Here is a 19,157-nt window from a genome sequence, read left to right on the forward strand (position 1 = left end):
CTTAATAGGTGGTTGGAAAATATAAAAAAAAGGCAATAGTCTCAAATGTTATAACTGCGGGGCTTATAATTTAAGGCACTGAAATGATGGAATAAATGTTGGAGGAATTCATGTGGGCTCAAGACAAATTGAAAAGAAAATGCAATATTTTGTTGCCCATGTCTTAAGTTACTATTTATTTATAATGTCTTTTTATACATAGGTAGTAACACAAGTACTTTGCTAATAGGTAGCAACACAGTCACAAGATGCATTTTTTTTTCATGAAATCTATGTGTTTATGTACTTGGGTTGAAGTACCATTTGTACCATTTTTCAATATATATATAGATACAATAAATCACAACAACTTTAAAGACAAGAAGAATCTCAAGTTAATAAAAATTCTCATTCTCATTACAAATATCATTAAATAGCACAAAAGGTATAAGATTATAAGAATACAAGTCTCATTTCAAGACAAAAGTTTGATTTCAATGCATAAATTTTCCTAATGAATTTTTCATCTTAAACTTTAGGCACATCTCAGTTCTTGAACAAAATCAACTAAAAAGTTTCTCCTCTTGCAGTCTTGCTCATCTTGGTTCTTGCTTCCTATCTTTGACAAGTTACAATATTGATGCAATTTTAAATCCTTTCAAAAATCTCATTTCAATACAAAAGTTTCCCTCTTGTGACCCAACATGCAGTTGTAGTTGTGAAAAGAAAAGCTTATATAGACACCAATTTTAGTCTTATGACAACAAAAACATTGGATGATTAAAAAAAGCAAAATTTAATATCTTTGAAGATAAGAATCCAAAAAATCTAAATAAAAAACTGTACGGATTTTCTGAAATTTAGGAAAAATAGAAATTTTAACAATATATACAAAAAGAAGTTCAATATTCTCCAAGTATATATAATGAAGGCAGAATAGTTGAAATTGTATTGGGCAAGACTAGGCCAATACCTTGGGTGGCTTGAATGGATAATCTGGAGGAAAATGAATAGTAACTAGAAAAACACCCCCAACATAAGGGCTATAAGGGGGATCCATTTTAGTTGCTTGCCAATGAAACATATGTTCCGCTACGGGACCTATGAAATGTAATAATCATTAGAAAATAACAAACTTAACATTGATTTCAAATATAGTATTAGAAAATAATGTATAACGTGTAACAGACAAAAGAATGGAGTTTAAATAAAATATTCAAATATATACAGACTCACAACTTATATCTGCTTGTTTAATGAACACATTCATACAACTCAGATACATAATAAACATCTAGAAAGATAATAATCCCAGCCAAATATAATCTTAAAGTAAGAGTTATCTTTCAATGGATTCAGCAACCAAAGACAGAGATAATCACAATAGTCTCTCTATCTTCAATCCATGATAGTTGTTACAAATCCATAACACAAACTTAGAGAAAATCTCTAACAAAAGAAGGCAATAGAGACTAGAGAGATTCTAATTCCTAAACAGTCACAACACTTGTAGGATTTCAACTTCAGTAGAAAGAACACAGAGAGGAATTAGTTTTAAAAAAAATGAAGAAATTTGAGACAATTAAAAACAAAGTTAAGATACAACAAACTTATGAATCGTTGGTTATCACTCTTAACCATGAAAAGCTTCTTCTGACTACCAGAAAAGTCTCACAAAACATCATATTGACAATAATCTTTTGAGGTCACTACCTAGGAAGTGAAGCTTATAACAAATATCTCATCCTACTTCCTTAAAGATTGTAAATTTATTACATTAACGTACGTAAATCAGCATCTAGAAACACATATAACAAAACCCTAACAAACTTACAAAACAAGGAGGGGGAAAAATACACAACGACCCACATACGTGTAAATTCCAAAAATTCATAGATTGAGCAACATATGAAGCTTAATAAGGGTTTGGGATAGATACAGAGCAAAAGGGGGGCAAAGAGAAGAGGAAAAATGTACCGGAACTGCAAGAGGTTGGAGGGTCTTTCTAGAGGTCCTTGAGTTCCTTTAGAATCCGCTTGGAGGCCATGGAAGAATATTCTCTTTCAATCTACGAAGGAAGAAAAGGAAGAGGGGAATGGATCTCCTCAATTTATAAATAGCTTTATAGCAAATTATGCACCTACCGGTCGGGGAAGTGAGCATAAGCTTGGACAAATTCGCCTCTCCCTCCATAAGTCGCACTCCCAAAGATGTACTACTTGCTTGTTAGCCATAGGAAGATAACATGAAAGAAGTTGTAAAAGGAAGCAACCTTTGACTGACTTAAAAAATATGTGAAGTAAAACTGTAAAACAGTGAATTTTGTTAAAATTCATCGTAACCATTAATTTTAATCTACCGATTATTATTTGTTTAAATTGAAATTCTCCAATTTTTTATAAATTGAGGAGATTCATTCCCATATATTGGTCTTTGAGTATAATATTCAATAGAAAGAGATAATTTTAACTTATAAGGTATTCTTCTAATACCGTGGGTAGAATATTTGTTTAAACAAATAAATTATGCAAATAGTGTTCATAATAAAATTAAAATGGTTAAAATAATTGGGTTAAGCAAAATATTTTTAGCCTACATTTGAGATTTTTTTTTTCTTTCTGAAAGTAAGATATCCTACCGACAAAATTTATGAGACTAATCCTTCAAAGAAGTAAAGTATCGGATTATCACGTAAAGGAAAATTCATCTCCCATATGTGTTGCTCTATTCACATAGTCAAGGATAGGACTCTTAACATATACTTAAACGAGATATTTTAGAACATATTAAAATAAGGATTATTTAATTATATTACACTATTTAATTCTTATTATAATTTTTTTCAAGCTTTATTAGCAGCAATTAAAACAACAAGTAATTACAATATAATTTATCAGTTTAATTGGTAAAATTCATATTTTAATGCTTAAATATATTTTAAATCCTTTAAATTTAGAGGTTTATATCTTTTAGTCCTTCAAAATAGAATTTATATTTGTGATAAAAAAAACTTGTTACAAATTATGCATCCAAATTGTAAAAAATAATCAATCAGGAAGGACTAAAAAACCCATTTTACAACTTAAAGAGACTAGAAGAATACAAATTTTAATTGAAGAAACTAAAAAACATATTTAAGTTATATATTTTTTATCATTATATTTAAGTCTTGTATAAATTATTAAGTGATGTAAGTCAAGATCTTTACAGGTTAAATTACAAAATTATCTTAATTTATTTTATGATAACATTGATGTAGAATATCATTAATTTTATTAATGATTAATCTACTTCCAAAATTAAATTTAAATTGATCATATTTAATGATGTCTCACTTTTTAATTACATTTTTTCAACTCAATACTCCAGGTAGAGATTTTGATTAAGAGAATGAGTACCGGTAAAACCAAACACTTGATGGTGTTTTACTAACATAAAATATAACTGTCCGGCACAAAGAGTTCCAATTATTTTTCCGACCGAAGAGTTAGATACATGCGGTGCAAAGAGACCCACATGCACCCAAACCATCTGAATGGTGGAAGTTGAAAGATCCCACTTCTATTCTGTCCTTTATACCGAATTTAAATAATTTAAATGAAATAAAAAAAGAACGAATTATTAAAAAAATCTGTATAATATTGCTACGTGTTCCAAGTCCACTACTAGCCTGAACGTTAAAACTTATTTGAAGCCAGAACATCCTAGTACCTCTGTGTTCTCTGCGGAGGGTGTCTCTGTTGTCCCAGGTATGTAACAAATTTCCACTTTCAACCTGAATTGTTTCTATCAATTTGGTAATGTTATTCTGTAAGTTATCTCATGTGGGCATGTGATTTTTCCTTGCAAATTTGATTAAACTTAATCTTTCTGGGAGTCTCATTCAAAGGGTTAAGTTACAACGTTGTGATTCCAGTTGCTTTGAATTTCTGAGCAAAATTTGTTCATGTCCAATGGAGTATAGGTTTCTCTATTGCTTTATACGATGTTCTTATGTTTTGTGTTGGGAGTATATGAAACTCTAACTTTTGTATATGGGTTGGGGTACTCCATTTAATGAATTTCTTTTAGCTGATAAAAAAAACTGATAAAACTCTAACCTTTTCCTAGTTGGCTTTAGGATTTTCTTTTTCTTATTTAAGTTTGATATATGACAACAAATTGTGTCTAACAAAGTGGCTAGTCTATACCGGAAGATATGCTCACATTTAGTACTTGACCGTGAAAAGAGCAAGATTGGCTCCATTGAAGGATATCTGTCAGAAACGAAACAAAAAGTTTATATCTGAGATGGAGTTCATTACCTTTATGTTTTATTGGTTGGTTTCCTGTATGAAGAACATTTTCTTTCTTTCAACCCCAAAAATTGTGTTGGCCCTGTTTAACTACACAACATCACATGTTTGCTGTCTTACTGATTCTCTTAAACCTGGTGAAGAGAAAGATATGGCATTGGCACATGGAGGTGTTGCCAAATTAATTGAATTTCATTTATTTCTTGTTTACCATCTGAAATTCTTAACACTTTTCTGGAATTTTTTCCTGATCCTTCAACCTCAATCGACCCTCTCTTTAGTCTCCTTTATGCCTTGTTCTTTTGTGCTTCCATATATCTTGATTTTTTTTTCTTGTGTTAAGAACTAACTGGACATTTATTGTTCTTTTTCTTTTTGTATTGATGTTTTTCAAGGTAACATCATCTTGAATGGCAGTAATAATGGCTTTGAATGGTTATTATTACAACAATATAAAGTTGGGAAATCAACGAAGAGCACCACACAATCTCAGTTTTCCAGGATCAATTTCAGTTCATAAATTGCCAAAGAATAGAAGGTCAAAATCTTACAAGTCAGGGAATGATAAATTTCCTAGGTTCCTGGTAGAAATGCGACAGACAGAATTACCTCCATCAAAATATGGTACAAATGGTAGAGCTGTTAAAATGGTTCCAGCAAATGAGGTAGTGAAAAGAAAGACAATGTCAGAGAATAAAGTGGAAATGGCGAGGGGTTCAAAGCAAGCTGTTAATGGAGCAAGTTTGGTAGAAAGAGATCCTAGCCTGGCCTTGACAAAGACAAAGAAATCTACAACCTCTAAAGAACTTCCACCACTGGAAGAGCTAAAAGTTTTGCCCTCAGATGAAGGATTCAGTTGGGCCAATGAAAATTACAATTCCTTGCAAAGATCAATTGATGTTTGGTCTTTTGTTATTTCTTTACGTATTCGAGTTCTGTTGGACAATGCAAAATGGGCATATTTGGGTGACTTTACAGAAGAAAAACAGGTAGGTTCCGGAAGCTATTTTGTTGCCAAATTCTTCTCTTCCTGACTTTAATCATTGCCGGTGGAGACCCTCTCAACAAACATTTCTCCAGCACTCATCCCAATTAGTTTTGTAACTGATTAAGTTTCTGTTGTGTTTTTGCTTTGCTGACTTGAAGTATTTTAATATTGCATTTCAGAAAAGCAGAAGGCGGAAAACTGCTGCATGGCTAAGGGAGTGTGTATTACAGCTTGGTCCAACTTTCATTAAACTTGGACAGTTATCATCAACAAGGTCGGATCTATTTCCCCGTGAATTTGTAGAGGAGCTTGCAAAATTGCAGGTACTTTTGTAGATTTTTGTTAACTTCTTTTTACAAGGCTTGTAAGTGATTCTTTAATTTAGATTATTAATAAACTTGGATGCCAGATTAAATATATTAATAATTTTTATTCTTAATGCAACATTCTGCAGGACAGGGTCCCCGCATTTTCTCCAAAGAAAGCAAGAGGCTTTATTGAGAGTGAATTAGGAGCTCCCATTAATATATTGTTTAAAGAGTTTGAAGATCGGCCCATTGCTGCTGCTAGTCTTGGTCAGGTGAATTATGCCTATGCAGACAATCATCCTTTTCTTTTTTCTTGTATTCTAACTAGCGATCTGATGGGAACTTAGAGTTAGCAGCAGCTATGACAGTTATGTGTAGAAAATAACCGACTTAGAAATCAGGTCTGTATTAGAAACTCAGATAGCTGCTTTAAAAAACAGTTCTGTATTAAAAATTGCAGAATGGTAGTTATGTGTAGAAAATAACTGCCGGTAGTTATGTATTAGGAGTATTTATTTAATAGTATGTTGTGTACTTAGTCAGACTGAAGTTATTTGTAATTTGTGGACAGAGAATACTCTCTGTAGGGAACTTTTGTCTCTTGGACAGTAATTGTATTGCTGTATTTGTGTCATACGAGACTGATAGGGACTTGGGTATTATGGGTTCCTAAGTCCCACATTGACTAGTATGAGATGCTCGGTGTAGTATTTAAGTGCTTGGTTCTCCCCCCCTTTACAGCTAGCTTTTGAGGGTGGGTTCCCTAAGTGCTTGGGTGCTTATCAATTCATTTCAGAGCCTTCCACCATGTCTCTTAGCTGCAAACAAGCGGCACAGGTGGTGATGCCAGCATTATTGTGTTCGCCTGGGATTAGTCAAAGGGCTAGTGCACAGCCAGCTCATGTGGGCACTCGGGCTGTGGAGTGTGTTGGGATGTTAGGATCCAATTGCAAGTATGGGACTTGAGTCCAATGTGGGACTCAAGGCCTTGGGCTCTCCAACTACAACAGCTAGCTTTTGTGGTGTGGTTCTCCCAAGGTTCTTATTTAGAGACTTTTTTTTATCTAGGACAGCAAGTGTATGCTGTATTGTGTGTGATTTCAGTGTTCAATATTCTCTTCTATTACTTTTTTTTTTATCGGCAAATGTTAGTTTGTTAGAATGTTAGCTAGTAGAGGGGATCAAATCCGCGACTTTTCCCCTCTTCCCTTCTCCCTTAACCATCCAACCAATCTTATGTCTCCCATCTTTTATTACTTTTATCAACTGGTGTTCCATTATGATCTTAATGTGTTGATATTAGTGGTGGCCTTCACATAGTGCTAGAACACTAAATTTGGAAGCAACTGCTTTGTAGTACAGACAATCAGATGAGATAATTAAGCTCTTTTTTACTTCAATTTTGGGGGCCCTATTTGTAGGTTCATCGTGCTATTCTACACAATGGAGAAAAAGTAGTTGTCAAAGTTCAAAGGCCTGGCCTAAAGAAGCTTTTTGACATTGACTTGCGTAAGTTGTGGGCATTTTGTTTCTTCCATTTGCTAAATGTTGTGATTTTGATAAAGTTGTTGTCACACTTGAGATGGATCAAAGGATTTCTGAAGAAAAGATATATACTTCCATACATGGTTTTCAACAAATTCAAAGAAAAGATATCCTTATTTATTTGTTTTATCTTGTTTTGAAGTCTTATAAATATAAATATTGTTTCAAAGTGACGCTACTTGAATTTTATATAATTGAGTCTGATCAATGGATCTGGTTGAATTATTTTTTATCATTGTTTTGAGCTTTAGTGATACCAATTATGGTCAACTAGTGAGACTAAAGCTTGGTAGTTGTTGAAATTTTGCTTTACTCTAACAAGTTTGCTTGTCCGTCCAGAAAACTTAAAGCTGATTGCAGAATATTTTCAGAGAAGTGAAACTCTAGGTGGTCCAACGAGAGATTGGGTTGGTATATATGAAGAATGTGCAACGTAAGTAATACAAACATTATGTTTGAAGCAACATTGCATGTTAAAGTCTTAGACTCTTAGTAACCTGTTTTGGCTTCATTTAACTACTATCATTAATTACAGTGTCATTGGTATTTTGCCTCAAGTAATTTATATTGTCCTGCACATGCTACTTTTCAGGATTTTGTATCAAGAAATAGATTATATAAATGAAGGAAAGAATGCTGATAGGTTCCGCCGAGATTTTCGAAACATAAAGTGGGTCCGAGTACCTGTATGTTTCTTGTTGCAATACTACATCCTGCTGGATATTCAGATAGTTTCAGCTTCCTTGAAACTTAATTTACCTCTCCTGTCTTCCTAATTTCCTGCCTAATATGTTTTAAACACGTTGAATGTAGCACATATTAATCACTAATGTCTAGCACCAATGTTAATTTTAACTCCCTATCCTTCATTTTCACCTTTGCAGCTGGTTTATTGGGATTATACTGCATCAAAGGTGTTGACATTGGAGTATGCACCAGGTTGTCAACTTGACTAGTGTATATTACTTGTTTTCTTCTTTTTCCTTACAAATGGAAGCTAATAAATAATTTTCTCTCTTCAAGGGTTGTATGTCATCATGCCATTGAACTTTAGTTTTACTATCTGGAAACAGGTATCAAAATAAATGAAGTGGATATGTTAGCTTCACGTGGTTATGATCGATTACGAATCTCATCTCACACTATTGAGGCATACTTGATTCAGGTACACGGCCTTGTTTCTCTCTGAAACTTGATCTAATATTCAATATTCAATATATTCATCTCTTTGGTTCATGTGAATGTTTAGTTTCCTATGTTCCTGTGTTTTTATAAACAGAAAAAAGACATTGTTGCTTCATGATAGTTGTAGATAAAAGTATTTTGAGTATTAAATCTTGTCATTCAGATATTGAGAACGGGTTTCTTTCATGCTGATCCACATCCTGGAAATCTTGCTGTTGATGTTGACGAAGCAATTATTTATTATGACTTTGGCATGATGGGGGAGATAAAATCTTTCACCCGAGAGAGACTGCTTGAACTGTTCTATGCTGTTTATGAGAAGGATGCCAAAAAGGTCTAGTTTCTACTATACTTGCATCTTTGAAAAAACTGGAGACATGTTTTCCGTTTTTGTCTTCATGGACCTAACTCTAACTTGACCCCCATATTGTGATATATTGGGACTAAGGTATATAAACATTTTTTATGTACAATTTGAGCATTCATGTGAAATCAATATCCATTTTGTACATGTCACAATACTAATCAAGATTCATCAACATATGTTGAGGTTAGCTCAACCTATCAATTCTTATCTTTAAGGATTGTGGCATTGTTCTATCACTTCTAGACCTCAATCCACTTTCTTTTCTATATTTTCTTGAAAATTCATCCAAAGATATTCAAGGTTATGATGCTGAACTTTGATCCATAGAAAGGGGTTTGCATCACAGTAAGTCTAGAATCATTTGCATATTAAACACATTAGAATAGATGGATGGATAAGTGTCACTGCTGAATGCTGATAGTTATCTAGTGCGTAGGATATAAGTTTGCTATTGATTTATGCTAGAATTGAGAAATCAGTGTTCTAGATGGAGGTAACAATTTCCCTTAAACTTTTGTTTCAACAGTAATTTCATAGTTGACTTGTCCTTCTGTTTTTAGTACAACTACAATTGTATATTTATAACTGATTAACCTGTGACAGTTTCCAGAATAAGGAATTTGAAGTTACTCAGAACTTGAACTTAACATTTCCGGGGCCCCTTTCACATTTACTCTAACTTTTTATTGACAATGGTGCAGGTTATGCAATGCCTTATAGATCTGGGAGCACTCCAACCCACTGGTGACCTGTCATCAGTAAGGATATTTAGTACCTGTACTCTTATAAGATGATCATTTAACAGTTTGAAATTATGACTCATATCTTGATCTTATAAGTTTCTTTATTTGGCTTCCAGGTGAGGAGATCTATACAATTTTTCTTGGACAATCTTCTAAGCCAGACACCAGATCAACAACAGACTTTATCTGCAATTGGGGAGGTATGTGAGTATTTAGTAGTATTGAATCAATAATAGCTTAGTTCCTTCATAATTTTATTGGGTGATTATTTCACTGTAAATGAGGATCGGCCAAAGATGGAAAATCCTTGGTTTTCTAGGGTTTTGCAAATTTTCTACAGAGTTTATACTTATTGATGGAGTTTTGTGGCAGGATTTATTTGCAATAGCACAAGACCAGCCATTCCGTTTTCCATCTACCTTCACCTTTGTTATTAGAGCATTTTCTACACTTGAAGGTTTACTCCCTTCTCTTCCCTACTCTTTTCTCTCAATTGGTGATCATTCTTTGAAGTATTTTTATTCTTTAATTTACCCATTGTATATTATTAATTTAAATTCCCATTCGTTTGTGCATTATAAGATGATATTCCACCTTTTTGTGTGGATAGTGCTGTAAGACTTCACAATTAGAATAAATGCATAATTTTTGTAGAGTGCATGATTATTTGATATGGTTAGGACAGATCCCAAATTATTTACCTTAGATTTAGATTTATTATTGGCAGTTATTTCTTATGTAACTTTTCATTGTGACAAGCTTTATCCTTGTGCTATCAAGGGTGTTTTATTGGGTTATGCTTTTGACAAAATGGGATAGAAATTATATCATCCTTCAACTCATCGTTTTTAGGTTTCTATTGATGTCACCTTTCATGAAGATGAGTCATACTTCATTCATCCTCAGCTTCAAGGGGATAGGATTCCAGAAGCCTAGTCCTTCTCTGAATCCTTCTTTCCTTCTAATGGCATTCCTCTATCTTTGCTTCATGAGCCTGTACCAATGTGCAGGTCAATCGAGGCTACCCTTTCTAATGTGCATGTGATCTAGCACCTCTTCTTGGTGTACCACATGTAAAATAGATAAGGTCAACCTACCTAAGGCCCCGACACCAAAGTTGGTGTATTAAAATGAAAGTGGACCTATATTGTGATAATTAGTATGATGGTATAGTGGTTTGTTATTATGCAAGATTAGTTACTAAATATGGAATTAACTACTAGGAGACACTTGCTTTAGTAGCAAAGGTAAGCATTGTGTTAACAATAGGTCTATGTAGAGAGAGAATGAGAGGAGAGAGAAACAGAGGGTGGGAGAGAGTTAGGCATAGAGGCAAGGTATTCGAGAGAGAAAGAGTGAGACTGAGAGCGGGTTCTCAATGGACACAAGCCAGGAACGGGGATGGGCAACAGCAATACTACAACCAAACAAACTAGAGGGATCGAAATGAGATATCATCCTCCTATTTCACGCGATTCTCCGACGATGTCACCGAGAAGGACCTGTGGTATCAATTCAAAAAATGGGAAGACGTGAGGGAGGTATTCATATCCAAAAAAAGAAACAAGAATGGTCGAAGGTATGAGTTTGCTAGATTCAAAGGCGTAGACGACGAGCACATACTTGAGAGGCAACTGGACAGCATTGTTATCGGAGGAATGAAGCTATATGTCATTATCCCACGATATGGGAGACAGAGGGGAGGAAAACAACATGAGCAAGTGCACAGGAATGAGAACGAAGCATCTCGTCCTATCCAAAAAGGTGCAAGAACAAACCACGCATCTTTCGCGGAGGTGGTTGCGAGGAAAGAAAATAAGAATGCATCACACAGCCGCGAAGGTGGGCTATCATCAATATACCTCGAGCCCTCTTTGGACATGCTGAAATGGCTTAGTGAAGCTTGGGTAGGGAGATTGACGAACCCGACGATGTTTGACAAGGTGGAAGATGAACTGAGGTGGGATTTTGGAGTGGATATCTCAACCAAATACCTGGGGGATGACATGGTCCTGCTACTTGGTTTGACTGGCGCAAGAGCAGAACAACTGATTCAAGAAGAATGCCATGGCACACTTCCTCTGTTTTACTCGTTGCAGAAGTGGATGCCGAGTCTGCGTCCGGGCTACAGGCTGACCTGAGTCCAGTGTTGGGGAATCCCAATCCTAGCCTGGGACGAGATGTCCATCAAGAAGATAGTGGGGGGTAATGGGAGAGTTGGTGGAGGTTGACGATGACGTTGATGAACGCCGGTTGCTGGAGAGAGCACGGGTGCTCATTAAAACACCATGGAAGCCCTCCATCCAGCACACTGTAGATGTCTACATAGATTCAGAGGTGTATGAAGTGCACATACTGGAGGAACGCGGATACACCACTGACAAGTGCCAGTGTAGAAGAAGCAGCGTTACGGCGTCGTCAGAATAAATTGACTCCGACGGAAGCTTCATGGGGTCTCCGGCTACGGAGAAATCACATGAGCCGGTGATCGATGTTGGTGCGTGGGATACGAAGGCGCAGCCAAACAACGATGGACCACGACAGAACACCTCTAGTTTCGATGGCGGGGGCATTGAAGACCAGCACTCGCCTTTACCCAGCGGTCGAATCGAAACACAGACCAACGGGTAAGAGTATCTTCCTGCGGACAAAGGGGGTGAGCCAGAAAGGAACTGCAGAGGACCTTATAGGGGGTATCGATGCAGAATGGGCAGCGTGCCAATCAAGGGGGACTGGAGGCAACCTTCCATATGAGGAAAGGAGCCAAGCTGGTAGCAGACAGGTTGTCGGGAGGGACAAAGGCACAGCAGAACAGGATACTAGCTATGAAAGAGAAAGTGGGTTAGAGATAATGAGTGGGTATGAGGCACGGGACCTTAGTAGGAAGAAGAAAGAGGCACGTGAGCACAACGTGGAACAGGAAGTTTCAAATAACATGGCCTTTTCTATTCACACCCCTGCCAGAACCCCAACACCCCAAGTTTCCAGCCCACCAACTAATAAGTCAGCTACAGCTACCTCTTGGAAGGTGTACTCTCGAACCAGGAGGTGTCAAAAGCAAGTGAAGGAGGGATGGGCAAATTCTGAAGCCCAACACATTGGCCCAACACTACACAAAACAAGCATCCAGCAACAACAAAATAAAATAAGTCCACAGCAGCAACAGCTATTGGACAGCGACAAGGAAGGATTGCGCATCCAACACAATACTGGTTATAGAGGAGAAACAACAAATCAGGATGTAGTGGAGGAGACAAGCTTAGGAGAAAATAAGACGCAAGAAGCAACAGAGATATGGGAATTAGCAAAACAGTTGGGGGCAATTGGAGTTGAAGACCAGGGGAGGATGGTGGAGAAAATCATGATAATGGAGGATAGAGACAGGAAAGAGGCAGAGAAAAAAAACATTCAACAGGGGGAAAAAACATCCAACAGTATCCTGGGAGGCGCAACCGACATCTAACTCAGCAGGGGGAATCCTATGCATGTGGAGTGAAAAAACATTCAAATTAGAAATGAAAGTTATCGGAAATGGGTTCATTTGGCTGACAGGTCAGTGGATTAAGGAGGCACTGCAGGTTCATATTGTAACCATATACTCACCATGTGACATGCAGAATAAAAGAATCCTATGGGATGCCATCAAACAATTGAAAACAGCAAATCAAGGGGGACTATGGTGCATTATAGGGGACTTCAACAGCATCAGAGATCTTTCGCAAAGGTTGGGAGTTTGTCAAAGGGGGATGGAGGAGAGTAATATCAAAAAGTTTAATGAATGGATTGATGAGCTGGAGGTAGAGGACGTGCCATGGGTATGAAGAAAATTCACGTGGTTCAAACCCAATGGAGCTACAAGGAGCAAGCTGGACAAATTTCTAGTATCTCCAGAATGGCTTGCCAAATGGCCCGGAAGTACACAACACCCACTGGATAGGAACTTTTCTGACCATTTCCCGGTTTTGCTTAGGTCCAAGTTTGTAGACTGGGGCCCAAAGCCGTTCCGGATCCTTGACTGCTGGTTCCTGGACAAATCTTTCAATTCAATTGTGCAGGTTTGTTGGCTGTCCCACCAGCAAAGGGGTTGAGGAGGGTACATGCTTAAAGAAAAAATAAAGGGATTGAAAGAAAGGCTGAAGACATGGAATAGAGACCAGTATGGTGATACTCTTAAGAAATATAAGAAGATTGAGGTAGAGTTAAATCAGTTGGAAGTGAGCACAATTGACAGACAGCTTTCTCCTCAAGATCGAGGTGCTAATAAGAAAACAGCTCCAAGAAAATTTGTGGGTAGCTGCACAATCTCCTCAAGATCGAGGTGCTAATCAGAAAACAGCTCCAAGAAGATTTGTGGGTAGCTGCACAATCTCATGAATCTTTACTACGACAAAAGGCGAGATTTAGATGGGTAAAAGAAGGTGATTGCAACTCCCGTTATTTCCATTTGATGGTTAATGCAAGCCGTAGAAGTAACTCTCTGAATGGAGTATGGATTGATGGAGCATGGATTGAAGAACAGGCGAAAGTAAAAGAGGCAGCTAGATTATTTTTCTTCCATAGATTCCAAGAAGATGATCAACATAGACCCTGTTTAGATAGTATTTGCTTTCAAACCATTGGCCACCACCAAAATGACATGCTATCGGGCAGATTTCAGGAGGAAGAGGTAAAAGATGCAGTTTGGGGATGTGGGAGTGAGAAAAGCCCGGGCCCAGACGGAATTAATTTCAAATTTATCAAGAGATTTTGGCATTTATTCAAACCTGATGTCCTGCGGTTCTTGGATGAATTCTATGTCAATGGAATTTTTTCAAGGGGTTGTAATGCCTCATTCATAGTTTTAATCCCTAAGGTGGAAAATCCACAAGCTCTGGATGAATACAGACCTGTATCACTCATTGAATGTATGTACAAGATAGTGGCCAAGCTGCTGGCCAACAGACTGAAGAAGATTATGCCACTTATAATAAATGAAAGACAATTCGCATTCATAGAGGGCAAACATCTGTTACAAAGTGCATTGATAGCAAATGAGGTGGCTGAAGAGGCTAAAAGAAGACAAAAGCTGTGTATTGTTTTCAAAGTGGTTTATGAGAAGGCATATGATTCGGTCTCCTGGGAATTTCTAGTCTACATGCTCAAAAGGTTGGGCTTTTGCTCCGAATGGATCTAGTGGATAGAGGGGTGCTTAAAATCTGCATCTATTTCGGTATTGGTAAATGGTAGTCCCTCATCTGAGTTCTTCCCACAAAGAGGGCTTAAGCAAGGGGATCCATTAGCACCCTTCCTCTTCAATATTGTGGCGGAGGCATTGAATGGACTGGTGAGAGAGGATGTTAAGAAAAACATATTTCGGGGATTCCCAGTGGGCTCAAACAATGTCGATATTAGCATCCTCCAATATGCGGATGACACAATATTTTTTGGAGAGGCATCAATGGAGAATGTCAAGGCAATTAAAGCAATTTTGAGGACCTTTGCACTTGTATCAGGCCTCAAAATTAACTTTGCAAAAAGCAGTTTTGGTGCAATTGGTATGTCGAATAGGTGGAAGCTTGATGCAGCCAGTTGTTTGAATTGTAGTTTGCTGTCCATCCCATTTGTCTACCTAGGAATACCTATAGGTGCAAATCCGAGGCGGGGTCAGCTGTGGGATCCTATTCTCAAAAAGTGTGAGAGAGTATTAGCTAAGTGGAAGCAAAGACACCTTTCGTTTGGGGGGAGAGTGACGCTTATCCAGTCAGTCTTAACTTCCATTCCCATTTATTTTTTGTGTTCTTTCGGGATTCCCAAGAAGGAGGTGGACAAGTTAGTCAGTTTGCAATGTAGATTCCTATGGGGAGGAGGAGCAGATCAAAACAAGATTGCTTGGATTAAATGGGAGACAGTATGCCTCCCAAAAGAAAAAGGGGACTTGGGTATCAAGGACATAAATACTTTCAATCTTGCTCTGCTTGGTAAATGGAGGTGAAACCTATTTCAGCATTAAGGACAGTTGTGGGCTAGGGTCCTGGAGTCTAAATATGGTGGTTGGAGGGGTTTGGATGAAGCACCTCGTGATAACAATGAGTCCATTTGGTGGAAGGACCTAAAGATGGTTTTTCAAACCTCACAACAAGGTGAGGATGTACAAAAGAGTATACAGTGAAGGGCTGGCCGCGGAGACAGGATCAAATTCTGGGAGGATAAGTGGATAGATGGAGAGGTATCACTAGTAACAAAATACCCCAGACTGTTCCTAATTTCGTGTCAACAAAACCAATTAATCCAGCAGATGGGAGGCTATAAGGAAGTGGCGTGGGAGTGGAAATTATCATGGAAGAGGCCATTGTTCGATAATGAGATACCAATGGCTATTAATTTCCTAAAAGATATTGAAAGGAAGCCTATCCAAATACATAGAAGAGATGAGTGGGTGTGGATGGCAGATCCAAGTGAGCGATACACGGCGCAAAGTGCTTACAATTTGTTGAGGGGGGAAGTAGTTGAGGGGATCCAGGATCGGGCTTTTGAGGAGCTGTTGAAGCTAAAGGTTCCAATCAAATTTGCAGTGTTTGCATGGCGGCTACTTAGAGATAGGTTGCCTACTAAAATAAACTTACACATGAGACAAATAGAGGTCATGGATAGAAGCTGTCCATTTTGCAGAAGTACAGAAGAGAAAGCAGGACATTTGTTTTTTCACTGCAGTAGAATCATCCCTATTTGGTGGGAATCCTTATCTTGGGTGAACAGTTCTAGAGCTTTCCCGAAAGACCCAAAACAGCATTTTCTCCAACATGGATCGATAATGATTGATGGGATTACGGCTAATAGGTGGAAATGCTGGTGGCTGGCTGTGACTTGGACTATTTGGCAGCAATGAATAGGCATTCACCAACATGAGTGATGTAAGACTCCACAACTAGAATAATTGTGTAATCATTGTTGATTATATGAATATTAGGACTGATTATATGGTTAGGACACATCCAAAAGTATTTTTTTCTTAATTTAGCTCTACTCTGCATATTTATCCTCCAAGTCTATTATTTTTACAGAATAATTATCAGAAATAATATTCAATTTTAATTTTCCATTCAAGTGATACTAAAACCTAGTAACCTACTCATAGTATAAATAGCATGAGAATGAGAAAACAATATTTTTCAATACTGTTTTTTTTTCTTCATTGATTAATCTTTATTTTACATTTTATTTTTCTGTAGGCCTAGGTTACATACTCAATCCAGATTTCTCCTTTGTGAAGATTGCCGCACCTTATGCACAGGTTCAGACAGTCTATAACCAGTTACTCTGTTCTTATTCCCTGTTAAAATGTAGTACTAATATATACTTTTCTTATAGGAACTTTTAGACATAAGGCAAAAGCGACCGACTGGGCCACAACTCGTGGAGGAGATAAGGAAACAAGCAGATGATGTACCACATTACTTGAAACTTCCAATTTAGCTTTTCATTATAGATGATGTTTATTTACAATATAAAAATCTTATGGGAGCCATTATTTTAGTCATGTCATTGTGTATTCACTTAAATTAACAAGCCTCGTGGAACATTTCTAGGCAAGAACCAATTCAATATCGATGCCTTACAGAGTTCAAAGAATAGAGGAATTTGTCAAGCAACTTGAGGCAGGAGACCTGAAACTCCGAGTCCGAGTACTTGAGGTGAGCAATTCTCTTTCTTGATTTCTTCACATGGTATATGTAGTATGTCCAAATTGAATCACACTAGATCTTGCATTTTCTTGTGGAGATAAGCCATTTTCAATTAGGATTAATTTGATAACAACTTAGAATTTCGGTTGAAGGTTCTGGGACTTTTAACTCCAATTTTTCAAGGTTATTAAATTGTCCAAAGTAGGCAGACATTTTGCAACTTTTTTCTCCCTCAATTGAAGCTGTGTAACTTGATTTGCTAGTCTGAAAGAGCTGCTCGAAAAGCAACAATATTACAAATGGCTACCATGTATTCAGTATTGGGGGGAACCTTGCTAAACCTTGGTGTCACTTTGAGTAGCCAAGGCAATCAAGCTTTTGCAAATGGATCATTCATTGGTGCAGGTGACAGTTATATCATACAGCTTTTCTCAAATATTGTTTGATCATGTTCTTGTTTACATCAGCTGTATTCTTGTGATTTTATTGATATCTACTTGTCCATTTGCAGGCATTTTAGGGGCTCTATTTTTAAGGTCTATGCAACGGGTGAAGAAACTTGACAAGTTTGAGAACATGATATAATTCGTTCCCACCAAATTCAACTCCTTCGGGCTTCAAGCATATGCATGATATATATATATATATATATATATATATTCTTGATCTCTTTTTCCATTCATATTTTTCTCATAAGCATAAGATATACGAGTACGAGTTGTACAGAAACATGATTGGAGGGTAATGAAGCTGCAAGAAACTGTTCCTTCATGATAAAGTGAATATCATTGTTTTGTAAGGAGAAAAGAAATTTTCATCAACCATTGGTACAATAGTTAGCCAAATAACTTTTAGTTTTCACATTTTCATTCTAATTATGGCTTCCTCAATCCTCCAAGTTAAATTAAGTATACGCCCTAGAGGCAAATTGTATATTGATCTTACTAGTTTGCATCGTACCATGTCGTTTATTGTATATACAAGACATTCCATTCATTGTGTTATTTATTTAGTTTACGACCAAATCTAATGTGGACTATTCTAGTATGTGGTTTAGGGTGGACCTCTTTTTAATAGCCATTTGATATATTATTAAAATAATGAATGGTTTTGATATGTTATCTTGTATTTTATATTTATAATTAACAATATATTGTAGTTTACTGATTTGTGCTCGATTTGATTATGAATTAAAATTAATTATTAAATGAGATTTATATTTATATTAGTAATTAAAATTAATCACTACATAAGATATGTAGCTTTCATTTTTGTTTCCACCAAAGTGTTGGGGGCAAGGGCATACTTGTCGTCCGTAGTTGTTTAATTAGGGATCGATCATCTTTCACATTCTGTCTGTGACGCGTGAAACCTGTGGTGGAGGGAAGAAGAACGAAAGAGGATAAAGGGGGTTTGGTTGTCGAAGCATGACTTTTATATCCATGCATATATTTGTGTCTTATGGGAAGATCTTACGATAGGTGTTATGATATTTTAATTTACGATTTTTTTATCTCCCTCGATCCTGTGCAACATCTCTATTTTCACAACATTGATCTCCATCTAAACATGGTTCATCACGTCTTCTTAGAATATGTTCTAATGTAACATGTTTATATATGTGTTACATTACTATTAAATGATAATTGGAATCATTTTAAAAATTTAAAGTTTATGAGAATCAAAGGCAAGAAAAAAATACGGAAGGTTAAAATCAGATTTTCCTATATTTATAAGGATTAAAAATATATTTAAACATTATCTAAGATATTATAGAGAATATTATAAAAAATAGTGAATTTAGGAAACCTAATAGAATTATTAAAATTGTTATACAAGAATTACTATAATTAGTCAAGTTGTCTATAGCTTCTTTGTACTTAGGGTAATTATCCTGGTTTGGATCAAATTGAAGAGCAAGTTTGCTGTTTATCCTATGAGCATTTTCTATCATTTTATTTGTGGACTTGCAATATTTTCTATTTAAGTATTGGATGATTCTATTTATACTTTTTTTCCCTCTCCACATATCTCGGTTTTTTCTTTACATTCCAAAAGTTAGGTTTCGAAATATAAAAATTAATTT

At 36.4% G+C, this 19,157-nt stretch overlaps 1 protein-coding gene and 1 long non-coding RNA gene across 3 annotated transcripts; one reads left to right on the plus strand and one right to left on the minus strand.

Moving 5' to 3' along the window:
- Positions 1–374: 374 nt before the first annotated feature.
- On the minus strand, positions 375–2,252 carry LOC100781035 (uncharacterized). 2 transcript variants are annotated; one of them, XR_417512.3, is made up of 3 exons: positions 2,124–2,242; positions 1,957–2,047; positions 375–1,080 (listed from the first exon to the last, which is right to left on the minus strand). It is a non-coding gene; the product is annotated as an uncharacterized lncRNA (long non-coding RNA). The 2 variants fall into 2 exon arrangements; XR_001384401.3 differs by having other exon boundaries at positions 1,957–2,252.
- A 1,243-nt stretch (positions 2,253–3,495) lies between these two features.
- Positions 3,496–18,067, plus strand: LOC100794474 (protein ACTIVITY OF BC1 COMPLEX KINASE 7, chloroplastic). The gene is made up of 18 exons (XM_003542127.5): positions 3,496–3,728; positions 4,670–5,263; positions 5,442–5,585; positions 5,717–5,842; positions 6,992–7,079; positions 7,455–7,548; positions 7,708–7,801; positions 8,000–8,054; positions 8,189–8,280; positions 8,464–8,634; positions 9,369–9,425; positions 9,527–9,610; positions 9,783–9,867; positions 16,619–16,680; positions 16,758–16,832; positions 16,976–17,080; positions 17,335–17,476; positions 17,583–18,067. The coding sequence occupies exons 2-18, from the start codon at positions 4,685–4,687 to the stop codon at positions 17,654–17,656; spliced, it is 2,127 nt and encodes a 708-aa protein (XP_003542175.1). The 5' UTR covers positions 3,496–3,728; positions 4,670–4,684; the 3' UTR covers positions 17,657–18,067.
- The last annotated feature ends 1,090 nt before the right edge of the window (positions 18,068–19,157 follow it).

Source organism: Glycine max, chromosome 13 (assembly GCF_000004515.6).
Source record: "Glycine max cultivar Williams 82 chromosome 13, Glycine_max_v4.0, whole genome shotgun sequence".
Classification (NCBI taxonomy): Eukaryota; Viridiplantae; Streptophyta; class Magnoliopsida; order Fabales; family Fabaceae; genus Glycine; species Glycine max.